At 48.7% G+C, this 15,969-nt stretch overlaps 2 protein-coding genes across 2 annotated transcripts; both read left to right on the top strand.

Moving 5' to 3' along the window:
• Positions 1-512: 512 nt before the first annotated feature.
• Positions 513-3,332, top strand: LOC135317403 (feather keratin Cos1-1/Cos1-3/Cos2-1-like). Its single transcript, XM_064473699.1, has 2 exons — positions 513-578; positions 3,006-3,332. Exons 1-2 carry the CDS (start codon positions 513-515, stop codon positions 3,330-3,332), a joined length of 393 nt encoding a protein of 130 aa, XP_064329769.1.
• Positions 3,333-7,459: 4,127 nt separating this feature from the next.
• On the top strand, positions 7,460-8,553 carry LOC135317284 (feather keratin Cos1-1/Cos1-3/Cos2-1-like). The gene has a single exon (XM_064473256.1). It carries the CDS (start codon positions 7,826-7,828, stop codon positions 8,129-8,131), a length of 306 nt encoding a protein of 101 aa, XP_064329326.1. The 5' UTR covers positions 7,460-7,825; the 3' UTR covers positions 8,132-8,553.
• The last annotated feature ends 7,416 nt before the right edge of the window (positions 8,554-15,969 follow it).

Below are 15,969 nucleotides of genomic sequence, written 5' to 3'. Positions count from 1 at the left end.
GTACTGTCCCAGGCAAAACACACTCACCTTGGAAAATTAATGTAATTTTTTGCGAATTAACTGTAAGAGAGTAAGACAGTGAAAAATAAAGCAAAACTAAAAGCACCTTCCCCCCACTCCTCCCTTCTTCCCCAGCTCAACTTCACTCCTACATCTTCTACTTCCTCCTCCCAAACACTGCAGTTTGAAGGTGAATGAGAGTTGTGTCAGTTCATCACACGTCGTCTCTGATGCTCCTTCCTCCGCATCCTCTTTCCCTGCTCTAGGGCGGGGTCCCTTCCACAGGACACAGTCCTTCACAAACTTCTCCAGCGTGGGAAGGACTTCCCATGGGAAGCTCACTAACTGCTCCAGCATGCATCCTTTCCACAGGCTGCAGTCCTTCAGGAACAGACTGCTCCAGCGTGGGTCCCCTGTGGGTCCACAGGTCCTGCTAGAAAAGCTGCTCCTGTGTGGGCTTCTCTCCATGGGACACAGTTTCTATCAAGAGATTGCTCCAGCTCAGCCTCTCCATGGGCTGCACCTTCCTTCAGGGCACCTCCACCTGCCGTGACGTGAGGTCCTCCATGGCCTGGAAGGTAGGTATCCACTCCATCATGGATCTGCATGGGCTGCAAAGGGACAAGCTGCATCACCCTTGTCTTCTCCAAGGCTGCAGGGGAATCTCTGCTCCAGCAACTGGAGCACCTCTGTCACTGAAATCGGGATTAAACCTCGTAACACCAATGATGCGTTAAAAGGCTGGCATTCTTTATTCACGGCGCTGGCTGCAAGGGGGATCGCTCCTCCTAACGTACATACCTTACACACCTTTCCCATGTGATTTATATAGACCAGAAATATACATATTCATCTTATCCATACATACTCGATATTATTCTCTTCGGTGATTGGAACAAACTTGCTCGCTTCACATCTAAATTATTGCGCAGGCTCAGTTGTCCTTTCATTGTTCTCCTCTGAGTAGGTGGTGTTACTTGGGTCGGTGCTCCGTGAGTCAGTGGCCGCGATCTCCCCCTGCCAGAATTACCTCTTACCTACTTGCCTCTTAATCTTGTCAGTCCTGGCCAGTTTTCTCAGTCTGCTACACGAAACCGCATTTTGTCATCCTTTTCTGACAGCAGCGCATTGTCTATTGTTTCGTTCACATTAATGATTATCTAGGGACTAAAATACAGATCAAAGAATACACTGATTGGTATACTCCATGTCCCCAGACTTAATGTCCAGTTGGAGAGGGCTGTACAAGGAGTATAGCAACATCCATGGTTGGTTAATTCCATCACTCTGGTTACACCTCCTCCCCCTTTTCCTCACAGACCTTGGTATTTGCAGAGCGGTTTCTTTCCCATTTTCTCACTCCTCCCTTGCATCTGCTGCACAATGGTTTTTACCCCTTCTTAAATATGTTATCAAAAATGTGCTTAAATATGTTATCACATTAGGTACAAATATGTTGCTAATTGGCTTAGCTTTGGCCAGTGGCAGGTCCATCTTGCAGCCACCAGGAACTGGACCTTGCTCCGTCCGACATAGGTGCAGCTTCTGGCATCTTCTCACAGAAGCCATCCCTGCAGCCCCTTCACTACCAAAACCTTGCCAGGTAAACCAAATACACTCTTGTTACTCTTGTGTTATTATGAGCAGAAAGTGTTTTGCATGTAGGAACCTTGGCTGCAAGCTAAACTCGGCCAGCTCGTGGTGACAGAGGAGGCTGCAGGCAGCTCCCTCTTGGTACAGGCAATTACACCACCTGCACCTGCATGCAAAACGCAAGAAGAAAAAAGGCCAGCGCATCATTTCAAACTGAGGGAAAAAAAAAAAATAGGAAGGGTGCATGAACATTCACAGGGCAGCCAAACCATTTCTTCAGCTGCTCTGTAAGTTAATGTTGCTTCTGCATTTGTCTGCCTTTTGAAGAGAGGGTATTTGGCTCAAAGGGAGCCTAGAGACAGGTTCACTACTACATCACTTCTGATGTCTCAGTGTCTGTAGCCTGAGGGGAGTCTGTCTTGCCCCAGACATACACCCTTCCGCTGCCACATGCGTGTGGCACTGTGGCACTGCTCTCTTTGCAAGGGCTGGGGTTCTTCCTTGGAGATGGCGAAAGTCAGGCGGGAGCTTCTAACGCTGCAGGATGCTTTTTCTTTTCCTTGTAAGATGGGAATTCTTTCTGGGGCTGCAGCAAAGGGGATGTTCTCTCTTTTTTATATTTATTACATGTTGGTATGGAGATGGGCTCCTTTGGAAACATGTGTGCGCACACCTCTATAAGTGCACACGTATGGGTTGATCTTTGGGTGAGCGTAAGCTCATGTGCGCAAAAACTGACGTATTTTGCTCTGGAAATGCTTGGTCCTCTGATCCTGTCACGCAAAAGACACCTTCCCTGGGGAATGTGCCTGGCATAAATCAGGAAATGGAAAGACAGCCATTCAAGAAACCAAAACACAGCCCACAGCGTTAGCTGGGATGTTTTGCATTCAAGGTGAACTTGTCAGAAAATAATGACCGCTGGAAGGGATGCTTCAGGCAGCCTGGGGCAGTAAAGGCCCATGATAAAAGCTAGCCCAGCTCCTGTCTCTCTCATTCAGTTCTCTTGCCTCCTTCTCCTTGGGAGTCAGGTGAGTCTGAAGCCCCTTCTCCTTCTCTGCTTCCTGTGAAAGAAGGTCTCACCTCAGCAGACCTGTCAGCTGATACCAGCTTTGTCCTATGCCAGGTTGTGGGTCTCCTTGTCACAGGAGAGGGAAGTGGGTACAAGGTTAGACATGGAGGGAAGCTGGGACTGTACTGAGGTGGCTTCTGGAATTCGGGGCTAGGCAGTAGCCACACAGGAGCTGGTGGGTCTTTTTGGCCCCAGGCAGGATGAGGCCAAGAAGTCCTCATACATCTCTGCACAGCCTGCACCTCCCAGCCCTGCACTCTCTTTGCATCGCTCATGGTGTTGTGAGAGGCTGCTCCTCATGCATCCCCAAGTTTTGCTTCCTCCCTGACCTCTTTCCCAGGTGTACCTGCATCACCAAGACATGTCCTGCTATGACCAGTGCCAGCCCTGCCAGCCCTGCGGCCCGACCCCGCTGGCCAACAGCTGCAATGAGCCCTGTGTCAGGCAGTGCCAGAACTCCACTGTCGTCATCGAGCCCCCGGCTGTGGTGGTGACCCTGCCCGGCCCCATCCTCAGCTCCTTCCCACAGAGCACCGTGGTGGGCTCGTCCACCTCCGCTGCTGTTGGCAGCATCCTCAGCTGTGATGGAGTGCCCATCTCCTCCGGGGGCTTTGACCTCTCCTGCATTACCAGCCGCTACTGTGGCAGCAGATGCCCTCCCTGCTAAAGATGCTGGCAACAGCCTTGGATAAGGACCTCCAGGAACTCAGAACATGGTGCTGGACAGAGGATCAAACTTCAAGGCGTTGTTTTCAGAGGAGCTGGTCATTTCTGGCTTGCCCTGCAAGGGCAGACTGGAAGGGGCCAGCCTGGCCTCTCTGAAAACGTGGCCAATGTTTGCCTTTCTTGTCTCCCACTCACCCTTTTTCTCTCTTTCCTTTGTTGTCTTGTGCTGTCATCAAAGCCTGCTGTGAGGACCCCAGAATCCAGCCGTGAATGACCTGCTAGCCTGTGTCCCTTTGCCAGGCAGGTCAAGAGATGCCCTGTGGGAGCTCTGCCACAGGAAAAGGAGAACAGGTTCTTGGCTGCTCCTGCTCCTCCCCACACTGGGGGCCTCCTCTTGGACTGACCTCATTTCCCTCTATAGACTCATTAAAAAATTGCTGCAACCCTGCTTCTGTCCCTTAGGTGGTCTTTCCATCTGCAGACTGCCTGCTGAGGGAGAAAGACATTGCTTTGTGGGAGGAATTAGGTGGGGGCACAGAGGGACCCTTCATCACTCCTAGAGGCATTGGAGGGTGGGACACACTACAGAGAGTCCTCTTTCAGGCTCTGCCTCTTGAAGCTGAGGAATACAACCCTAGTTACTCTATAGTCAATGGACACGTGGCCTTGCCTTGCTGCATCTCTGCTCAGAAATACTCCCTTGGCCCTGGAGCACGTCATATGGGCAGGAATCGTGGCAACTGCTGTCCTCCACAGAAGAACTGTGTGCATGTGGGAGGCCCCAGGTGGTCAGCAGTCCCACAGGCTCTTGGGGAAGAGTTCTTCTCTTCTTTTGGCTGGAGCCATGCTGGGCAAGGAGACTTGGAAGAAGATTTTGCCAAAGGATAGCAGGAATTGTGAATGGGTAAATAGCCTTGGGGATGGCCCACAGTCCTTTACTCCACCTGTCCCTCCCCTCCATCACCCAATCTAGGGGCCATGGCCAGCACAGCTGCCATTCCTTGTGGCCACAAGGTTCCTGAGAGCAGCAAGGAGAGAAAATAGCAAGCTCACAACACTAGGCTTTAGGAGAGCAGGCTTTGGTGTCTTCCAAGATCTGCTTGGAAACGTCCTGTGGGACCATGTCCTAGAAGCAAGAGGTGATCAAGACATCTGGTGGATATTTAAGGACCACCTCCTCCGAGCTCAGGAGCAGCCCCTCCCAATGAGCAGAAAGTCAGGCAAGCGTGCCAGGAGGCCGGCATGGATGAAGAAGGAGCTCCTGGCAAAAGCAAAAGACAAGAAGGAAGCATAGCGAAGGTGGAAGCAAGGACAGGTAACCTGGGAGGAATAAAGGGGCACTGTCCCAGCATGCCGGGATGAGGCTGAGAAAGCCAAAGCCCAGCCGGGACTGAATCTGGCAAGGGATGTCAAAGGCAACAGGAAGGGCTTCTCTAAGGACACATGTAACATGGAAAGGTTTAGGTGCTGAACACCTTTTTTGCCTGTTTTTACCAGCAAGATCAGTCTTCAGAGTCCTACGTCCGTGAGGCCAGAGGGAAAGTCTGCTACAAGGGAAACGTATCCTTGGTGGAAGAGGATCAGATCAGGGAATACTATAAGGAAACTGCACATACATAAGTCCATCTGGTGCTGATTCCACAGGAAAATGGAGTTTGGGTCATGTGTCCCGGTTTCCTGCATACACTCCCTGTCATAGATAATATAGCCCTGCCCTTTTTCTGGCTTTTTGTTCACAGCTGTGAAACACTCCTGCAGCTTTACATTACCCATCTGTTCATAGCACGTCCCACGCTTCCAGCTTTACATTCGTGCTGGTTTTCTGCCTAGGCCTTAAACTTCTCACAGAAAATCATAGCCAAGCAAGCAACTTCTTTTTTAACAGGCATGGCCTTGCACCTCTGTAAGCATTCCCCAGACCTGCACAACAGCCGGCAACTGAGGCACCTTTTCCTTATCCCCAGGGCAAATGCACAGCCACGAGACCCGCAGAGCTGTCCACAAAATGTACATCTATGGCCGTGGCTATACAATGTATGACAAAGCTCGCAAGAGTTTCTTGCTCCAAACACATTTCTGACATCCTTAGCACCATAATGAAGATGTAAAAGGAGGAAACAGGTCTTGGAATATCTGAGGCTGTGGCTTGGTTTAAAACTCTACTTTTCTTTTCCCCCTCCGACAGGAGGCTGGTACCTATATGAATGTGTCAAGGGGATATGAATCAGTGAAGGGGATGTCACTCAGCATGACCTTCCTGTGCACAGACACTCCAGTTTGCCTTGTAGCTCTTTTGTTGTGCACAAGAATTCTGCACCTGTCAGGCCCCTTGCCACTGTAAGTGCTCTGTTACTCCCAGCAAAACAGATATTTTTCACAGCTGTTGAGATCAATGAAGCAGCACCACTTTTTGTCTCTAATTTTGCAATGGGGGGATAGACTGCAGGTTCTTTGCGATCAACAGGGCAGGGTCTGGTTGGAGGCCCGTAAATAGCAGTGTTCTCCTGGGTCCAGGCCTGTTCAATATATCCATCAGTGACCTGGACGATGGGACAGAGTGGAACCTCGGCAAGTTCGCTGATGATAGCAACCTGGGAGGAGTGGCTGATACACCAGAAGGCTGTGCTGCCACCCAATGAGACCTGGACAGGCTGGAGCGCTGGGCCGAGGGGAACCTGATGAAATTCAACAAAAGCAAGTGCAAGGTCATGCAGCTGGGGAGGAACAACCCCCTGCACCAGTACAGGCTGGGGGTTCATCTACTGGAGAGCGGCTCTGTTGAGAAGACCTGGGGGTGCTGGTGGACAGCAAGGTGACCGTGAGGCAACAATGTGCCCTTGTGGCCAAGGCGGCCAATGGTATCCTGGGCTGCATTAAAAGGAGTGTGGCCAGCAGGTCGAGGGAAGTTATGCACCCCCTCTACTCTGCCCTAGTGAGACCACATTTGGAATACCGTGTCCAGTTTTGGGCCCCCACTTTAAGAAGGTCAGGGAAAGCTTGAGCAAGTCCAGCGCGGAGCTACCAAGATGATCAGGGGACTGGAGGATCACCCTTATGAGGAAAGGCTGAGAGGCCTGTGTTTGTTCAGCCTGGAGAAGACTGAGGGGGGGATCTCATCAATACTTATAAATATCGAAAGGGTGGGTGTCGGGACGATGGGACTGGACTCTTTTCAGTAGTGCCCAATGACAGGACAAGGGGCAATGGGCGCAAGCTGGAACACGGGAAGTTCCACTTAAATATGAGAAAAAAACTCCTTTCCTGTGAGGGTGATGAGCAGTAGAACAGGCTGCCCAGAGACATGGTGGATCCTCCTTCTCTGGAGACATTCAAAACCCCTGCCTGGATGTGTTCCTGTGCCCCCTGCTCTGGGTGTGCTTGCTCAAGAAGGGGGGTTGGGCAAGATGATCTCCAGAGGACCCTGCCAACCCCTAACATTCTGTGATCCTGTGTTCCTGTGATTCTGCATACCCCACTCCCACAGGCTTTCACAATAACAAGAGCCAGGTGGAAAGTCTGATCAAAACACAGCTCTCTCTTACTTTGTTGGAGAGTTCTGACCCAGTGCTGACCACAGGTGATCATCAGAGCAAGTTGGGAGGGGCGGGGAAGGGAGGGAGGGAGGGAGGGAAAAAGAAAGACATGGCATATCCTCACACCGAAAAGCCCTGGGGTGACCAGCCAAAGATTGCAGGGCTGGGAGCAGCTGGGCCCCTTCTAGTCAATACAGCCACAGGCAACCCCGCTAGTGCACCCCAGGCCAGCAGCATTTGCCCGCGCTGCACCCATCCGGCACTTGAGCTGATTCTTCCACCAGCACTGTGGCATTCCTGCCCCGGAAATCCTGGGGCCTCTCGATCGATCCCAGCACTCAGAAGAAGCCTCCGTGGGGGAATGGGCATGGCATAAGCCAGGAAATGAAAAGGCAGCTTTGGGAAAACAACCACCCAGACCATGTCATTACCCGGGATGTTTTCCGTCCATCATGAACACCTTAGAAAATTGGCACTTCCGTAGAAGCTACGTCTGGGCCTGGAGCAGGTCAGGGCCACCATAAAAGGCAGCCCAACTCCTCGCTCTCTCATCCACTTCTCTCGCCTCCTTCTCCTTGGAAAGCAGGTGAGACTGAAGCCCTTTCCTCAGGTGCTTTTTCTGTGTATGCAGATGTGTGCTCCTCCATCCTATGCTGGGTCGCGGTGCTGCTTGAGATGGGGAAGAACGGTGGTGGTCTGACTCAGAGAGTGTCTGGAACTTGGTAGAGGGGGCTTTTCTTTTAAGAGGCAGGCAGCAGCCTCGTTGGGCCTGGCAACACTTTGCAGTACCACGTCTGCATAAGGCCAAGAAACCCTTTTGCCTCACTGCCCAGTTCCTACCTCCTGGCTCAGCAGGTGCCTTTGACTTTGGTGATGGACTCATGCCAGACTGCTCCTCACATGTACCTGTGCTTTGATTCTTCTCTGGTCTCTCTCTCAGGTGCATCTCTGGACCCAAGACATGTCCTGCTACAGCCAGTGCCTGCCATGCCGGCCCTGCGGCCCGACCCCGCTGGCCAACAGCTGCAATGAGCCCTGTGTCAGGCAGTGCCAGAACTCCACTGTCGTCATCCAGCCCTCCCCCGTGGTGGTGACCCTGCCCGGCCCCATCCTCAGCTCCTTCCCACAGAGCACCGTGGTGGGCTCGTCCACCTCCGCTGCTGTTGGCAGCATCCTGAGCTGTGATGGAGTGCCCATCTCCTCCGGGGGCTTGGACCTCTCCTGCATTACCAGCCGCTACTGTGGCAGAAGGTGCCCTCCCTGCTAAAGCCACGGGTGACAGCCTGGACAAGGATTGCCCAGAACCCAAAAGCTCTTGCTAAACTGAGGACAGAGCTCCTGGCCATTGACTTCAGAGAGGCTGAACATCCAGTGCTCCCACCCAAAAGGAGGGCAGCTGGAGCCCTCTCAAACATGGCCAAACTCTCAGTCTCCTGCCTTCCACTCCCTCCCATCTCTTTCTTGTCTTCTGAGCTAAAACTCCCAGAGCCCACCAGGGGCATCTGCTGACCCCTCTCCCTCTGTGGGACAGGCAGATGGATGCCCTGCGGAATCTTCACCATGGGCAATGGGAACAGACTTTCAGCAGCCGCTGGTGCTCTCCCTGCACTGGCAGCATCCTCTAGAATTGAACCTGTTTCCCCTTCAGAGTCATTAAAGTTTTCTGCATCCCAGCCTCTGCCTCCACATAATCCTTTCCTTGGTGGACATTGTTTCGTGTTGCCAAGGATGGAAGGCATTGCCTTTGTTGGCAGGGGGAGAAGGTGAGGGCACAAGTGGACTCTTCATCCTTCCCAGCAGAATGGGAGGGTGGGACAGATGGCAGTGGGGTCCTTCCAGTCACTGTCTCTTGGAGCTGAGGAAGACATACTCAGATCCTCCACAGCCAGTGGCGATCAAGCCCTGTATTCTGCAATCTCTGCTCAGATACAGTCCCTTGGCCTCAGAGCATGTCCTACAGACAGGGAGGTTGACCTCCGCTTTCCCTTAGAGTGGAGTCTGGTGATGCCAGAGAATCTGAGAGGCTCGGAGAGCTCACAAGCCTGTGAAGAAGGGAGTTCCTGCTGCTTTGGGTAGCCCTGTGCTGGGAAAAGAAACTCAGTCAGTAGATGGCCCCAAAGGATGCAGGAGTGAGGATGGTGTGAGAAAAAGCCTTCAAAATAAGCCCAGACCTTCTCCTCCTCATCCTGCCAACTGTCCCCAGAATGAGGGGGCATGGCCTGCACCCAAGGGCAAGGGTAGCAAGGGCACGTCACCTATAAACCCCCACCCTCTAAACTGTTCCCTGCACAGCCCAGCAGTTACACAGATGTGCAGGGCTGAGGTGACTCCCAGGCTGGTGATGAAATCAGCCTGGCCAGGCCACACACCAGGGCCCTCATGCCTCTCACACACCCCCAGATCCCACCACACAGGGTACCCCAAGGGCAGCAGCCAGTGCCCAACCTCCCACTGCTGCTCTGTCATGCCTGGCCTTCCCCCAGCCACGAGGCAGCTTTCCCCAAGGCCAGCCCTTCTCCTGGCAGGGCCTGTTGCCCACCTCTGCCTGGTGCTCTGCTCCCCCACTGAGATCTTGGATCGAGCCGTGCAGCCTGCTCCCACTGCAGAAGAGATGAGGCGGGGCTGGGGGAAGGCCGCGAGGCCTTGGCTGGGGTGGCCTCTCCTGGCTCCTGCACGGTGTCTAGCCCCAAGCTCCTGTCAGCACACCCCAAGGCTGCAGCTCTCACAAACGCAATGGTCAACGCACCCAAACCCTGCAGACACCAGCTGCCCCACTCAGCACCCCCAGCACGGTGGCCTTTCTCCCTCTATCTCCAAAAGCTATCTCAGGAACCAACAAAGGAAGTTTCCTGCCACACTGCCCATCCCATCTCATAAAGCGGCTTCTGAAACGCTTGTTGTGGGAAAAACCCCACACTCAAACCCAAGCAAGCCGTCCTTCCACTTGGCCATAACCCTTCCACTCTCAGTTTCCTCAAAACCAGTGGAATCTGCATTTGTCCTCTCCTTACTCCTAGACTTTAAGAAACAAACCTGCTACACTACTTTTACTCTTTGCATAGCATAGTTTAGGTCGGACAAGACCTCTGCAAATCACCCATTCCAAGTCCCGCCTCAGAGCAGGTCTCATTAGATGAGGCTGGTCAGGGCTGTCTCTGTCAAGTCTTGAAATTTTCCAAGGCCGGAGCCTGCACAACATCTGTGGACAGTGCATTCCAGTACCTGACAATTTTCAGGGTCAAAAAAATATTTAAAATAAAGGGAGCTTCTAATATCTAAATGGTATTTCCCAGGTTCCAAATTGTGCCTCTTGCCTCTCGTCCTACCACTGTGCACCTTTGGGAAGAGCCTGGCTCCCTCTTTTCCTCACCCTCACAGCACATAACTGTAGACACCCATAAGGTCTGCCTTGAGCCTTGCTCTCCTGTCTCAGTGTGTCATGTCCTCAAGCTCCCCTGACTGCCCTGGGGGCTTCTGCTGGAATCTCTCCCACAAGCCCCACTTCCTATAAGATACCAAAGCCTGATCCACGTACCTGAACAGTCTGATATTGCAGGCTCCAGGTTCAGGCAGTTCCTAGATGCAATGCAAGAAAGGGTTTTTTTTCCTTCCCTGTGCTAATTTCACCAGGGAATCAATCACAGGAGCACTCATGTCTCCTGCCAAGAGAGTTCACAGAAGCAAAGGTAACATAATAAAAAGCCAGTGAATGTAATTTAATTATTGAGATGAAAATAAAGATAAAGTTAACATATTTAATTTTCTTATCTTGAGTCCTGTTTGCAGGGGAAAAGGAAAAGTGTTTAGATGTTCTGAAGAAAAACTGGGAGTCATTACTTAAGAAAATTTGTGCTGAAATTTTGCCCAAAGAAAGACTTCAGAACTTCGCTTTGTAATTGCTTCCCCCCATAGTAGTTACGAAGACACCTCGTGTCTTGTGGGTGGAATAGAGATCTCAATGCATGTATATACATACACACATATACACACACAAGAATGCACATAAACGTATGAAACCAAGATTAACAGGATGTTTTCCATCTGTTCCTATTTAAAAAGTATATCGAGCAAACTAAAAATTTTCTGTGCAGATCTAAAGAAAAAGGTTTTGCTCTTTGTAATAAAACAAATCTAACATGATAGGGCACCTCAATTTTATCAAAAGAAAGTAAAGTTCATTTTCTTTTCAACCAAAGTTGCAAAACTGTAAAGCTCCAGGCCTTTACTTCTTATTTGACTTTGAATACAGAGCAACCATGTGTGACTAGTTTCTTTCTCTTGTCCTTTTTTCATGTTACTATAACTCCAGGACCCAGATTAGGATGGCCCTTCTCCTTCCTCCAAACACTCAACTGCCATCTGAGCTAGAGAAGGGCTGGCACACAGCATGGCATGCAGAAATACACTGCCAGTCTCTAATTGCGCTCCTTCCCTCCTCCAAATCTTATCTGGAAAAGTGGTTTCTGCATTACAAAGGTTTGCCTCAGTGAAGTGCTTGCAAAACAGGTATCTTAACAAAGAGTCCTAATGTGAGTAATATCTAACTCTACCCTCGACCTCCCTTTAACTCACACCTAGCACAGTCAGTCAGTCAAACTACTTTTTAATTCCTCATCACTTCTTCCCAACAGAAGGCTATTCTCTGTGAAATGTCATTATTTATTTATGCTATTGCATCTATTTATTTTGCTCTATCCACAAACCCTGCATATATTCCCTGTGTCACCAAAACCCAGTGAGCCTTCAAACATTTCCATAAAACCCAGAAACTGGTCTCTGTGGTTGCCAAATGGCAAAAACCTTCCTTTACACAGAAGCTTTTCAGACTGCTGTCTTTTGATCTTTGAAATATCCTGAGTCTTCAGGACCTTTTTTCTCCCTCAGGACTCAGAAACCTCCCCCTGAAGTGTTCTGATAGGTAGAAATGGGTGGCCTTAGTGAACCCAGATATCAGGTCCTAAGCCTCAGAGATCCTATTAGTTCCTTTGTAACTGGATAATAAATTCTCAAATGGACTGAAGGATTTGGTGTTTCTTCTGAAACCTGGAGGTGTGTGTTTTGTCCAGAGTCTTGCATCCAGAGTATTAACCAAATTTAGGTGTGAGGGAGTATCCTGTTTCCAGAAAAGAACCAATTCATACACTCCACACAAATCTGGAGGAGAGATTTGCAGGATTATTGTAGAAGGTTCAACCTTCATTGTCTGCTCAAGGACACCTCCCGACTGTATCACAACAGGGAGCAGTTCTGAAAAGAGGTCAGGAGAACGAAAACCGTTGCCTTCCCTCTGGTAGTGTGTTAGCCACAGGTGCCAGCCCCTGTCCCTGCCGGTGTTCAGCCAGTACCGGTCCCGATGGTGCAGTTCTGTAGGTGAGCAGGGGAGCAGCTTTTGGTTTTTCTATAAAATTGCTGAGGAATGAATAATTTGATATGGAGTCACCACTGGTGACTTCACTGAGTTTTGCTTAACAGAGAAAGGAAAGTTTTTTCCTCTGACTGGAACTCTGGCAGTTTCTCTCTGGAGAGGCATTGACTGAACTTTTACTAAACAGAGGTGCACAGGTCATATCTGCAGGTGTGGGTCAAGTGTCCTACCTGATACTGTATTTTGTAGACATGAGCTGAACCAAGGGAATGAACAAGGACAACTGGCTGATCAGCAAGGTGAACTGAATTTGTCTGACCCTAAAGCTTTCCTGCATTCAAAAACACATTTTAAGTGAGGGATGATAAATCAGTTTGCTTTTTTTAGAGCAGGATATTTTGGCAATAACATATTATAGATCTTTGGGGATGTTTTGACATTACTATAGAGACCAAGAAGAATTGTCATGTGATATGTTACATAGCATTGGCATATTTTTGTTCAATACATTTTATTTCAGCTGGTCTTTTCAGCCTTTGTTTCACTGCTGGTAGAAAATCCATCACCGCATATAAATACTTTCTTTTTACCAAGAAATCTGCTACAATGAGAAAAACATTCCTATAGCTTCTCTCTTTCTGTTTCTTTGCAGCTCTTTAATATCTTTCCCCTGACGTGTCTTCCTTTCAGCCCAAGCATCAAAGCAGCACAGGTTATTGCAGGCTGCATCCACAGGGACTTCTGCAGCTTCCCCTCCCCTCCAGGAACTGCAGCAGTCCTGACACACTATCTTGTAAAATAGTTACTTAAGCTACTTGTCAAGGTAAATCAAGAACAAGCAGATAGATCACAGAAGGAATTAAAGTTCCTTACATCTCTTATAACACTTATTTCTGTTCAGTTATCATTGATATGCTACTTCTTACATAATAAAATACTGAGATTGGCCCTTATTTAGGTATACAGCTGCATTTTATTTCAAGACATGACAGAGTAATTTGAATCAGTTTCATAAACTTATTTCCCAGCTGGAAATAATTCAAGGAACTATCCTATTTGGCTATTAGCATGCACAATGTACATTTCTTTAGTTCTTCTTAATATACTCTTCAACTTGTTAAGAAATATTAGACTTAGATACTTAGAATAGGTGTTTAGAATAAGAGAAAAATGAATGTATTCAATATTGTTATAAGAAATAGATAAATGAATGTATTCAATATTGTTATAAGAAATAGATAAATGAATGTATTCAATATTGTTATACTCATCGTGTTATCACAGGTGTATAACTATTCTTTTTGGTCTATGCAGAGTACGTCCTCGTGACGACTGGGAAACAGAAGGATAAACCACCAACATTGGTTTTTTCTTTTCTTTTTTTTTTCCCCAGATCAATTTACTGAGAATCCAGATTTAAAACAAAACAAGGTACCAGAACTGCAGTTTGGTGCAACTGAAGAGGGGATGTACAAAGAGGCAAGAGGAATATAAGAACCAGCATTATGAGTTCAGAGTATTTATATCAGAACAACTTCACAGGGGCAGCAGAGCAACAGGAGAGTGTGATATTATAGTCAGTTTTGGTTCAGGACCCTTAAATAAGCAAGAAGTAAGGTGAGGCCTCCCAGGCTGGGTCAAGCGCCAACATAAAAGGTTTATCAGTCCAGGTATAAGAAAATTTCTTAGGAAACTGGCCTTTATTTTCAAAAATGAACATTGGAAACTATTTCTAAGCCTAGGTCAAGCTCTGCAAATAGAAAATAAAAATGGGAAAAAGAAACCTTCACAGGCTGCATAATTAGGCACTGAACTGGGGTGTAAGCGGGTTGGACAAGTGGCCTGTTGTTGAATGTGTGTTCAAATTCCAGAGCTGTAACATAAAAGGTTAACATCACCTTTCTCTCCCCACAAAATAGGGTTATTGTGACTATGTTTTAAGACAGTTTCAGTTCTTGGCATAAGTGATAGCTGTACTCCAAGTGCACACACCACACCTGACGGTCCTCGACAACTCTAGTGCTGCTTTCCGCCATTCAGATTCCTCAAGACTCAGTTCTCTCTCTCAGATGCACAAGCTCACTTATGGATCCAACTCACAGTGCTTTTAGTGATGAAGTCCTCACTTGTCCTTGGCATGGCTGGGCTTTCTCCTGTATGAGTTGAATTTGGCCTAAAGAATCAAAATTTCATACAGTGCTTAATGTTTCAACCTTCTTTATATTGCGCACAAACCTCATTGTGTCTTGACTGCTCGTAGCAAGGAATATAGTATGTTACGTATATATTATTAAGTTAGTTTATGCATTCACTTGTAGCCATGTACTAGGGAGACTAGTCTCATAATACATTTGAACTTCAAAAAAAAATAATATTAAATAATTAGGAGGTGAGAGAGCTGTAAGAGTATAGTAAGCATTGCCAAAATTAGGGATTTTAGAGAGTGCTTGCATCATGTATGATGCAGAGGATGAGATAAGAAAGAGCTGCAGCACTGCCTTGTAGCAATCCTGGAGTGTGATGCTCAGTGGCCACCTTTGGGCAGCAGAGCTGGTGCTGGAGGATAGACCCAATGTCAGGCTGAGGCATCCCATGGAACTGCTCACAGGGCTGCTGCTGCTGCCAGTGTACGTAAGGAATTGGCTCCTGACACACCTTTGCACACTCCTTGTAGAACTGCTTATGGTCGTAGGAGTCTGTGCAATCTAGTGTTCATTAATTATTTTTTAAAATTATTTCAGCAAAGATGTGTGTTTAATTCACCTCAAGGGGTAACAGAAAACTTCCCCTGCAGCAGCCTGCTGCAAGTCTGGCTTGTCCCAGACACACAGTCCCCTGCTGCCGTGCCAGCTCATCACTACAACACCGCTCCCTGTGTAGGGGCTGCGGATGATCATAGATCGCTCCCCTGGTTATCCTGAAAAGCAGGTTCGTTCCACCCGGTGTGCAAAACGCCAAACGACACACAGGGCGGAGGTATTTTATTCAAGTCACTTTTGTGCAAGGGTTGGTGCTAGGTGGTAACCCACAAAGCTAGCACACCGCACCGAGAAGCTGCTCGGCATTTATACAGTTAAATATGTCAATCACAGCTAATATTCACACGCCTCAGCTAATAATGGGTTAATTTCTTTCTCCCTTTGATGTAACAGTACAGCTCACTTTAATGTACTGCACCTGCTCATAGGTTAAGGGACTTACTAGGAGCGGGGGTGGTTCCTGGCCTGTGGGCCTGATTTTCAGTATAATCACAAGGAGAGTTCCCCTGCTGGGCCCTTTGTTTCAGTTCTTATCTACATCCCAATTAGTTGTTCTCCTTGACTACAGAGGTTATCAGCCTGTTCTCAGCATCTTCTGAGGTGGGATGTTTGCTTTGGTCAGTGTCTCAGCTCTCCTCAAGGATACAGTCGTAAAACAAGTGCTTCTCTACCTCTCAGTTTCTGTCTCCGGCCCTCAGCTTCTGTTTTGCCAGGCTCCCATAGTTCCTCGTCATGGCTTTAGCAGACAGTGCCAAACATCCCATTCTCTTAGGGATTTCACCCTCAGGAGCCTGTAAGGAGATCAGGGGCTTGGAAGCCTTCACTTGTGTGTTGGTCTCTTCACTTATTGGCTGCAAATGTGGAGAAACCTGGAGGATTTGGCAACTGTGGCTGTTCTGTGTGCTTTGCTCTGCCCTTCAGGCACAGCCTTTGCACTTGAACTGGCTGAACACCTGGATGAACCCGATGACTTGACTCAAA

Source organism: Phalacrocorax carbo, chromosome 25, assembly GCF_963921805.1.
Source record: "Phalacrocorax carbo chromosome 25, bPhaCar2.1, whole genome shotgun sequence".
NCBI lineage: Eukaryota > Metazoa > Chordata > Aves > Suliformes > Phalacrocoracidae > Phalacrocorax > Phalacrocorax carbo.
Note: the sequence above shows the minus strand (reverse complement) of the source record. Positions and strands in the feature narration are given on the sequence as shown.